Raw genomic sequence first — 12,092 nt, 5'->3', positions numbered from 1 at the left:
TTGTATATTCGGTGATTTAAAATTTTATATGATTAATATTAGTGACCTGTTTAAAATTTTTACTGAGTTGTTATTTGATAGCATTTCCACCATGCTGTTTTTGCTCATATTTTTAATTTTATGAATTTTTCTAATGTCTTTGCTAATAATGCTGATCTATATGAAAACACTGATTTTCATATTTCTGCCACTTTTCATTTTATAAAAATCCTATCTAGGTAAATTGCTTTAGCTTTATTACTTCTAGAAACTCAGAACTATCTTAAAACAACTGACAGTTTCACTCAAACTTTCACAGGACTCATCAGTGAAAAACCATTTTTATTCAGGGATAGTTCAAATATGTTTAGAGTTCAGGTTAGTGACATTGGCAAATGAGTGTGCTTATATGAATACAACCCATCAAACTAAAACTAGTCTTAATCTAGTGAGGAATTTCTATTTTTCCCTTTCTCTTCAACTCTACCATCATAAGAAATTCTTTTTGTTACTGTAGTGTTGTGTTTCTACCTCTTCATATCAGTAGATTTAAGTATCGTGTTTTCAAACTTAATTCCATAATTTTCAGTACAATATCTGTGCCATTCTTCTATATTATGATTTGTATAGTAACTGACTTTTATTGTTGAGAGATAAATTTATATATATATATATATATATATATATATATATATATATACATAATCATTTCGTTGTACATACCATTTTAAGGAACATTTTCACTATTTTAGATCTTAACAATTTTTGAGCCATTTCTGAAAATTTAAAGACATGTCATTGAGTTAAAATTTATACTGTATTTCTTAGATAAATATACAAAACTGAAATTTATAAGAGGTGCATCATTCAGTCTGTAAAATACCGGCATGTGGATTTTTAGGATGTTTGGGACACTTTTAATCCATAACAGCAACGAGCAAGCTTCAGTTGACTTGTTTCCCTTTAAGTATCAGGAGAGTTAGATTTTATAATCTAAACACATCAGACTAGGAGCATATTATTCTCCTTTAATTTTATCTTTCTAGTGGGCTAAAAATAACTATATATATATATATATATATATATATATATATATATATATTTACCTAAGAATGTCCAATTTACCTTCATGTTTTCTTTTATAATTTATTTTATAACCATTTGCACACTAGAATATGACTCTGTTATCAAATTTGTTAAGATTTTCTTTTATGACATAACTCATTTTATGAGTATCTAGTAGTTATTTCCATTAACTTTATTTTAACACTCAATGAGGCCATGTAAATATCTGTCAATTATTTTTGCTTAAGTAGGACATTTAATAACAGTTGTAATTTTTTGAGAATTTCCATTTTATACATATCTGAAAATTTCATAAAATGTTTTATTATATTCACCTATCCCCAACTATTCTCTGGTATGTGTCCCTTCTACTACCAGTCCAAATTTGTATCCTCTTTTCTTCTCTTCCTCATCCTCAATATTTAATTATTATTTTATGTGTATAAGTGCTCTATCTGCATGTATGCTTGCAAGCCAGTAGATGGTAGATCCCTTTGCAGGTGGCTCTGAGCTACCATGTGGTTGCTGGGAATTGAACTTAGGACCTCTAGAAGAGTAGCCAGTGCTCTTAACTGCTAAGCCATGTCTCTGGCACCTTTCTCTTCTTAAAACAATCCATGAAGTACAATTTATGCTGTTTCTATATTCTTGCACGTGTGGTTTTACACTTGAGAGTAACTGATTTACCAGGTGTATGCTCATAAAGAAATTGATTCTTCCTTTTCTAGCAGCTGCAAGCGGTGGGATTTTGTGATCTCCCTTCACCCTCACCTTCAATGTGGGAATTTGTGCATTTTCACACAACTACACAGAATTCATATATGCATCTTCCTTGCTGTGTCTGAAAAGTACTGATACATGGTAGTTATGTACATTTTCTGACCCTTAAACTCTTCCTGTCTTTCCTCTGCAGCATTCTTTGAGACTTGATAGTAGAGAATGTGATAAAGATATCCCATATAAAGCTGAATATTCCATTCTTATTCTCTGCATTTTGATCACTTGTAGGTATGTGAGTTAAATGAAATCAACTGCAAATAAAGCTTCTCTGGTGAGAGTTGAAAGGTGTGCTAATTTATTGAAAATTCATCTTTTTAAATAAATATTTTATTGATTTTATTGAGCTGTACATTTTCCTCTGTTAACCCACTTCTTCTCCCCTCTCGTTCAACCCTCTCCCATTGTCCCCATGTTCCCAATTTACTCAGGAGATCTTGTCATTTTCTGTTTCCCATGTAAATTATATCCATGTCCTCATTGTTGTCTATATTCTCTGGGACTGTGATTTGTAGTCTGGTTTTCTTTGCTTTATATCTAAAAGCCACTTATGAGTGAGTACATATGATATTTATCTTTCTGGATCAGGGATACCTCACTCAGTGCGATGTTTTCTAGATCCATCCATTTGCCTGAAAATTTCAAGATGTCATTATTCTTTTCTGCTCTGTAGTAATACATTGTATAAATATACCACATTTTCCTTATCCATTCTTCTGTTAAAGGGCATTTGGGTTGTTTCCAGGTTCTGGCTATGACAAACAATGCTGCTAAGAACTTACTTGAGCACATGTTCTTTTGGTGTGATTGAGCATCCTTTGGGTATATAACCAAAAGTGGTATTGCTGAGTCTTGAGGTAGGTTGTTTCCTAATTTTCTGAGAAATTGCCATACTGATATCTCAGGTAGCTGTACCAGTTTGTACTCTCACCAGCAATGGAGGAGTGTTCTCTTTACCCCACATCCTTTCCAGCATAAGTTGTCATAAGTGTTTTTGATATTGGCCATTCTTACAGGTGTAAGATGGAATTTCAGAGTTGTTTTGATTTGCATTTCTCTGATGGCTAAGGATGTCGAGCATTTTTTTAAGTGTCTTTCAGTCATTTTAAAGTCATTTGTTGACAGTCCCCTATTTAGGGATGTACCCCATTTTTTATTGGATTATATGTTCTTTTGATGACCAATTTCTTTAATTATTTGTGTATTTTAGAGATCAGACCTCTGTGTGATGTAGGGTTGGTGAAGAACTTTTCCCATTGTGTAGGCAACCATTATGTCTTATTCACCATGACGTTTGCTTTACATAAGCTTTTCAGTTCCAGTAGGTTCCATTTATTAATTGTTTCTCTGTGTCTTTGCTACTGGGGTTACATTTAGGAAGGGGTCTGCTGTACCAATGCGTTCAAGTGTACTATCTACTTTCTCCTCTATGAGGTTCAGTATGGTTGGCCTTATGTTGAGGTCTTTGATCCATTTGGACTTGAGTTCTGTTCATGGTGATAGATACAGATCTATTTTCATTCTTGTGTTGATATCCAGTCATGCCAGCACCATTTGTCAAATATGCTTTCATTTTTCCATTTTATAATTGTTGCTTCTTTGTCAAAAATCAGATGTTCATAGGTATGGGAATTAATATCTGATCTATAATTCAGTTCCATTGGTCCTCCAATCTGTTCTTATGGCAATATCAGGCTGTTTTCAGTACTGTAGCTCTGTAGTAGAGTTTGAAGCCAGGAATTACAATGCCTCCAGAAGTTTCATTATTGTATAGGATTGTTTTGGCTATCCTGGATTTTTGCTTTTCAATATGAAGTTGAGCATTGTTGTTGTTTTGGGGTCTGTGAAAATTTTTGCTGGGATTTTGATGGGCATTGCATTGAATCTGTAGATTGCTTTTGGTAAGATTGCCAATTTTATTATGTTAATTAAACCTACCTAAGAGCATGGGAGATCTTTCCATTTTCTGGTGTCTTCTTTAATTTCATTCTTCAAAAATTTAAAGTTTTTGTAATACAGGTCCTCCACTTCTTTGCTTAGAGTTACTCTGAGATATTTTATGCTATTTGTGGATATTGTGAAGAGTGATGTTTCTCTGATTTCTTTTCAGTCCATTTATCATCTGTGTCCAAAAGGGCTACCGATTTTTTTGAGTTAATCTGGTATCCTGCTACATTACTGAAAGTGTTTATGAGTTGTAGAAGTTCCTTGGTAGATTTTTTGGGGTCGCTTAAGTAAACTATCATATCGTCAGCAAAATAGTAAGAGTGTGACTTCTTTTCGGATTTGTATTCCCTTGATCTACTTTTGTTGTCTTATTGCTCTAGCTAGAACCTCAAGAACTATATTGAATAGATATGGAAAGAGTGGAAAACCTTGTCTTGTGACTGATTTCAGTGGGATCACTGTGAGTTTCTCTCCATTTAGTTTCATATTGGCTGTTGGCTTGCTATATATTGTCCTTATTATGTTTAGGTATGTTCCTTGTACCCCTGCTCTCTCTAAGACCTTTATCATTAAGGGATGTAGTATTGTGTTGAAGGCTTTGCAGCATCTAATGAGATGATCATGAGTTTTTTTTTTTATTTTTCAGTTTTTTTATGTGGTGAATTATATTGACAGATTTTCATATGTTTAACCATGCCAGCATCCCTAGAATGAAGCCAACTTGATTATGGTGGATGATTTTTCTGATGTGTCCTTGGATTCAATTTGCCAGTATTTTATTGAGTATTTCCGCATCAATGTTCGTGAGTGAGATTGGTCTGTAATTCTCTTTCTTAGTAATGTCCTTATGTGGTTTGGATATCAGGGTAATGGTAGCCTCATAAAAAGAAGTTGGCAATGTTCATTCTGTTTCTATTGTGTGAAACAATTCCAGGAGAATTGGTATTAGTTCTTCCTTGAAAATCTTGTAGAATACTGCACTGAAACAATCTGGTCCTGGGATATTTTTGGTTAGGACACTTTTGATGTCTGTTTCTATTTTTAGCGGTGATGGGTCTATTTAATTTACTTATGTAGCCTTGATTTAAATTCACTATGTAATATTTATCCAGAAAGTTGTCCATTTCCTTTAAGTTTCCAATTTCGTGGAATACAGTGTTTCGAAATATGACCTAATGATTCCCTGGATATCCTCTGTGTATGTTGTTATGTTGTCTTTTTCATTTCTGATTTTGTAAATTTGGATATCCTCTGCCTTTTGGTTAGTTTTTTTTTCTTTTCATTTTTTTTTTTTTTTTTTATGGATAATTCATCCCCATTTGCTTTCAATGGAGCTTTGCTTTCAATGGAGCTTTCTGTGATCCAGTGCTAAATCTCATTGCTATTCCCATTTCACACCAGAGGAGGGCGCTTCTGGGAGGCCTGGAGAAAAGCATGCCAAGTTCCTTCCTGGGTTGAAGTCAGATCCTTCCAGATTCTAACCGCATCGGTTTTTTAGGCGCCACCTAGTGGTTGCTTTCTTTTCTTTTCTTTTTATTTATTTATTAAAGATCTCTGCCTCCTCCCTGCCACTGCCTCCCCCTCTCCCAATCAACTCCCCCTCCCTCATCAGCCTGAACAGCAATCAGGGTTCCCCGCAATGTGGGAAGTACAAGGACCTCCCACCTCCTTCCAGGTCTAGTAAGGTGATTATCCAAACTGCCTAGGCTCCCACAAAGCCAGTACATGCAGTAGGATCAAAACCCAGTGCCATTGTTCTTGACTTCTCAGCAGTCCTCATTGTCCGCTATGTTCAGCGAGTCCGGTTTTATCTTAAGCTTTTTCAGACCCAGTCCAGCTGGCCTTGGTGAGTTCCAGATAGAACATCCCCATTGTCTCAGTGTGTGGGTGCACCCCTTGCTGTCCTGAGTTCCTTGCTCGTGCTCTCTCTCCTTCTGCTCCTGATAAAGGTTTGTCTATTTTGTTGATTTTATCAACAAACCAACACTTTGTCTAATTGATTCTTTGTGTTGTTTTAATTGTTTCTATTTTGTTGATTTCAGCTCTCAATTTGATCATTTCCTGCCATATAGTTCCCCTGATTGACTTGCTTCTTTTTATCCTAAAGTTTTCAAATGTTCTGTTAATTCACTAGTGTGGGATTTTTCTAGCTTTTTCATGTAGGCATTAGTGCAATGAACTTTCCTCTTAACACTGCTTTCATTGTACCCCATAAATTTGGCTATGTGGTGTGGTCATTTTCATTGGATTTTAGGAAGTTTTAATTTTTTTCTTTTATGTCTTCCTTGAGCCATTGATGATTCAGGTGAGTATTGTTTAATTTCCATGTGTTTATGAACTTTCTGGAGTTAGTGTTGCTGTTGAATTTTAATTTTCAGCCATGGTGATCTGATAAAATACATTGAGTTATTATAATATTTTTGTATCTGTTGAGGTTTGCTTTGTTACCTAGTATGTGGTAAATTTTTGAGAAGGTTCCATAGGTGCTAAGAAGAAAGTATATTCTTTTATGTTTGGATGGAAAGTTCTAAAGATGTCTGTTAAGTACATTTGAGTCATAGCATCTGTTAGTTCCCTTATTTCTCTGGTAATTTTCTGTCTACAGACCTGTCAAGTAGTGAGAGTAGAGTGTTGAAGCCTCCCACTATTAGTGTGCATGGTTTAATGTGTGATTTATGTTTTAGTAGTGTTTCTTTTACATATGAGCGTGTCCTTGTATTCAGGGCATAGATTTTCAGTATTGAGATTTCCTCCTGATGAATTTTTTCTGTGACTAATATGAAATGCCTTTCTTTGTTTAGTCTGATTTACTTTATTTTGAAGTCTACTTTCTTAGATATTAGGATAACTACACCAGCTTGTTTCTTAGTTCCATTTTATTGGAAAATTTCTCCCATCCCTTTACTCTGAAATGATATCTATCTTTGAGGTTGAGATGTGTTTCTTATGCAGTAGAAGGATAGATTCTGTTTTCATATCCTAAGTGTTAGCCTCTGCCATTTTATAGGTGAGTTGAGTCCATTTATACTAAGGGATATTAATGACCAATGATTGCTATCTCCTGTTATATTTGTTTTTGTTTTTCATGATGTTATTTTGTTAGATTTAATGTTTTCTTTGACAGATGAGTCTACTTCCTCTATTGCATCTTCAGCACTTGAGATTCTCTCTTCCATCTCTTGTATTCTGCTGTTTATGCTTTCATTTGTGGTTCCTAATCATTTTTCATAATTTCTGTTTCTATAATTCCCTTGGCTTGTGTTTTCTTTATTGTCTCTATTTCAGTTTTCAAGTCTTGAATAGTTTCTTCATATGTTTGATTGCTTTTCTTGTTTTTTATGGGATTTGTTGATGTCTTCCAATTTTTCTTTCTGTTTTCCTCCATTTCTTTGAGGTAATTGTTCATTTTCTCTTTAAGGGCCTCAAAAATTTTCCTAAAGTTATTTTTAGGTCACTTTCTTTTGTTTCATCTGTATTTGGTTGTTCAAGTCTTGCTGCTGTAGGGCCATGAGTTTTTACTGGTATTGTGTTGCTCTTTGTGGTGTTGTGTGCATTCTTACCTTGTCTACCCATCGTTTCCTCTGATTGGTGTTGTTGTGACTCTCTGTGACTCTGATATCAATCTTCCAAGTGCCAGTGGATCCTAGGCTCAAATGGTTGCTCCTCATGGTGCAGTCAGGGCCATGGTTCCAGCCACCCCGTTGGTCACTCTGTTTTCCTGGAGGTCACTGGGTGCTCCCAAGGTTGGCTCTTGTAGAGTTCTCTGACTTGAACCTGCTAGTTTGGCTGTTGGTCCCTTGTACCCACTTCTGTGGAGTTTGCTGCCTCAGGCCTGCTCCAATGGAAGTTGCTGGCTCATAACAGTTTCCGTAGATGTCCCTGGCCTAAGCCTGCTTCCATGGAGGTCTATGACTTGCTCCTGGTCCCAGAAAGGTCTCTGGCTTTAGCCTACTCTCTCAGAGGTGGTAGACTCACAACTGGACCTACAGAGGTCCTGATTCAGGTCTCAAAAATTTATTTCTTATACACAAATACTATATTTATATAACATTATCCTCTCTCTCCTCTCATCTACTCCTCTCATTTCCTCCCCTCTCAATTTCATGAGCTCTTCTTTTTTTTACTATAATTGTTCACACACATATATACATACACACACATGCATACATGTACACACACGCACACATGCATATCCTACTCAGTACACTTAGGACTGCTTGAATGTCTATCTATTTAGGCCTGATCACTTGAGATTGAATAACTTATTGGGTAGAATCATTCCAAGAAAAGACTTATTTTTCTTCTACCAGAAAACACTAATTATATATAGCTCTTGATCTATGGATTGAGATGATGAGAATTTCTCCATGTGCATTGACATGTCTAATTCTATTATGCTGAACAACCTGTTTTCTGTGATTTTGTTAGTGAAGTTTCCCTGTTATATATATAGACACTATCTCATTGCAGACATCCTGGTTCTCTGGCTCTAACAATCTTTCTGTTCCTTCTTCTCTAATGTACTTAGCTAGTAAATGTTTTTCATATTGAAGCAACTATATTCACATTAAATATTTTTCTAGAGTGATTTGTATAGTCTGTGGCTTTTAAATTCCATTAACTTTTAACTTGTCAAATTAATTAACAAGGGTGTCCATAATATTCCAATTGGTCTTTAAAATAGGTAAAAATAAATATGATATAATTCCCACCATTGCTGATATTAGTAATTTGTGCTATCTCTACTGTTCTCTGCTAAATTTTTTAAATGTTATTAACTTAAGGATTTTTTACAGTATCAGTGTGTAAAGTTTATGTACAAATAGGTTTGCATATTACAAACTATTCTTTTTATTTGTGCTTAATTATTTCAGTTCAGGACATGAAAAACCCACCCAAACACATCTACCCACTTTAATTTAATCTCTTCTTTTTCTAATGTCTTAAGAGAGTCTCAGGTAATTGATATGGCGATACTGTTTTTTCAGTGTGTATGTCAAGTGCATCCAGCTTCCTCCATACTCTTTGTTGTAGTCCCATGGATTTGTTTATGTGATTTATCCATTGATACTTGGATGCATTGAGTGAGCATGACCAAATGCTTTTCTGGGAATTTTTGTTGGAGATAAGATGTTTCCACAATATATTTTCTTTCATATCCACCATAATCTTTGGAATAAATCAGCAGTATCTTGTTTGTTTTTTCTTTTGTTTTGTTTTGTTTTTAGTTTACTTTTTCTTTTATTACTTTAAAAAATACTAATCCAATTTCCACTTCTACCCATCCTCCCACTATCAGTGGCCCCTCAGTCTGCCCCAACTGTCAACCCCCTTCAGACGGACTTGTTTCTTCCCATGCTCATTTACTCCCAGTCCAGTCGGAGTTGGTGAACATCCACTGAGACAACAGTATCTTGTTAAAAACACTTGCTGCTAGTGCTTGGGATTGGATATCTGCAGGAGTGGAAGCTGAGTTTGATTGATCATTATGTTCCCTTTAAATTTCTTTAGACTGGTTTTGGAGCTTTTTCTTTCCAACTAGTGTTTTCAGAATATCAATAAACCTCTTCTGAAATATTACTAAAGGATTTGGGTATTCAAAAGGAAATGTTCCACTTTTCCAATTTGAATGTCTCATATTCCTGTCATTCGGGGAAACTTTGACCTTGGAATCTGTGGTCATGTTTCTTCCCTTGTTCTTTTGCATCACAAAGTCCTGTACTGTGTTGTAGTATGTTGGCATCTGGCCAGAGAATCTAGAGGATGGTGATGGAGATCTGTTGTGCTCTGCTTAGTGTTTTTTCTCTTTTCTGCTTTTCTATGCCACAGGTTCAGTGTCTCCAATTTCTTTGAGGACAGTGATTATTGTTTCTTAAATTCAGTAAAACACCCATTTATTTTTTTTTTCCTGTCAGGATCTTTCTCACTGTGCTATTTTCTGAAAAAAAAAAAAAACCTCAACACTTAAAGCTCTTTGATAGTAGTAAAAGACTTCATTAACCTTTGGCTAACTCTGGAATTCTAGCTCGGTGCTTTTGTCTCCTACTAGCAGGCACTGGCAATTTTCAACCATATTTATTTGTGCCCTCTTTGTGTCTAGAACTCTTTCTCTTTTTTATTTACAATTTCATTACATTTTTTTACAAAAATTGTAACTTCATTATCTTTCTCTCATTTGACTTTTGCATTATTTTTATTTACCTTTTTAAATTTTTACAATTTGTGCTTGTCTTAGTATTTACTGCCTTTTCCAAATTAACAATGTGAAAAAGCTTATTGAATTTTATTCCTTATTAAATTTTATTCTTTATTATTTTCCACTTGTTTGATGAAATTTGTTTCTTCACTATTTATTGATATATACATAAATTTTATCTAATATTTTAATTGGCATCTATATAAAATACTTAGTGTCTTCTTCTTTGATTCCCTACTTATCCATAAACAACCAAATATATGTTCTGGATAATAATCTAGTAATTGGAAGTATACTTTTATACTTTCTTTTTTAAATTATTTTTTATGGAATTTTTTTGGTACATTTACCTGTGAAATATTGTTCAGCTGATAAGAAAAGTGAAATTAAAAAAAATTTACATTTCAATTCAGTTATTCACGATTTGGGGGCATCATTTTGTCATGAGAAGATGATTTTTTCTGTTTGTTTCTCATGATTTCTTTGAATATTGCACACCATTGTATTTTAGGCATGAGGTTACAAATGCATTTCAAATTCTTGGCACTGGACTCTGTAGCAACTATGTAGATAGATTTTCCAAGATTTTCACCCAACCCAAGGAACCCTAGTCGGATAAATGAGCCTCGGTGCCTAAGAGAGCCAATTATTCTCAGCTTTAAAGAAACTACAAGTAAAAAAAAAATGTTTAGAGCTCTGACTTTCTGTAGAATTGTGGATACACTTAGACAAAAGAAACACATCTTTAGATGGAATTATGAGTACTTAAATATTGTTGTATTAGAAAAATTCAAACAAGTTGTGCATCTTGAACCTTTGATATGTTTTCCTTGTTTCAGTAATGTAAATAATTTTGATTATTTCAGATCTTCATTTACAAGTGACTAATGGCTATTTTAATATAATTTTATAATGTAAACCCTTAAGTTACTGAGCATAAACTCAGCTTTTTCTTGCTTTTTCCCTTTTAGAGACATGTTCAAAGTCAGATATAGAAATTGAGAATGGATTTCTTTCTGAATATGCTAGAACATATGATCTAAACAGAAAAACACAGTATAGGTGTAAACAGGGATTTGTAACATCGAATGGAGAGACATCAGGAACAATTACCTGCCTCCAAAATGGATGGTCAGCTCAACCCTCATGCATCAGTGAGTACTCCATTATATTGCTGTCATTATACACGTGATGTATCTGGGTTTAACTTTATTCTTCTTTGAGGTGACTGGTGTTATTTCATGATGAGTTTCAAACTTCAAGAAAAAAAATTCACTATATTGTAACATGAGGGATGGCTTGTCAGGGTTTTTGTCCTGCTCAGTTCCCACAGCCAGCAAGTCCCAAAGAAAATCACACGGAGGTCTCTATAAGATTATAAACTATTATGAACATGGCGAATAATGAGGGCTGATGAGAAGCCAAGGACAATGGCACGGGGTTTTGATCCTACTTCATGTTCTGGCTGTGTGGGAGCCTAGCCAGTTTGGATGTTCACCTTCCTAGATATGGATGGAGGGGGGAGGACCTAGGACTTTCCACAGGGCAGGGAACCCTGACTGCTCTTTGGACTGGAGAGGGAGGGGGAGAGGAGTGGGGGGAGGGGGAGAAGGGTGGGAGGAGGGGGAGGGAAATGGGAGGCTGGGAGGAGGGGGAAACATTTTTTCCTTTTTCTCAATAAAAAAAAAAAAGATTATAAACTGATTGTCCCAGTAGCTCAGTCTTCTTATTATCTCTTGTAACTTATATTGACCCATTACTCTTATCTATGTTAGCCACATGGCTCAGTACCTTTTTCAATGGGGAAGGTTACATCCTGCTTCTTTGGTGGTCAGGAGTAAAAGGGATGGGTTTCCGCTTTCCTAGAATTCTCCTGTTCTCATAGTCTCGCCTCTACTTCCTGTCTGGTTGACCTACCTATACTTCCTGTCTGGCCAATCAGTGCTTATTTAACACACGATTGACAGAATATAGGCAATTCTCTTACACCACTTCTCCCCTCTTTTTTTAAAAAAAAAAAAAGGAAAATATTCATAGTCAATTTTTTGGGAATGTGGGCATAGTATTCTTGGCTACTTCTGGCTGGTTGGGGGCACTGATAATCTTATAGGGACCTAAAGAAAATTTA

General features: G+C 35.1%; 1 protein-coding gene across 1 annotated transcript in view; it reads left to right on the top strand.

The window, feature by feature from the left end:
- LOC121445492 (complement factor H-like) overlaps positions 1-12,092 on the top strand; it is a 79,766-nt gene that overhangs the window by 34,847 nt on the left and 32,827 nt on the right. The window contains exon 10 of the mRNA XM_041647634.1: positions 10,936-11,118. Within this exon, the coding sequence (XP_041503568.1) occupies positions 10,936-11,118 (183 nt within the window). The remainder of the gene's footprint in view (positions 1-10,935; positions 11,119-12,092) is intronic.

Source organism: Microtus oregoni, unplaced genomic scaffold (assembly GCF_018167655.1).
Source record: "Microtus oregoni isolate MIOR12 unplaced genomic scaffold, Mior012 000003F_ref0000135, whole genome shotgun sequence".
Taxonomy (NCBI): Eukaryota; Metazoa; Chordata; class Mammalia; order Rodentia; family Cricetidae; genus Microtus; species Microtus oregoni.
The sequence above is the reverse complement of the archived record's forward strand: the minus strand, read 5'-3'. Positions and strand labels throughout refer to the sequence as shown.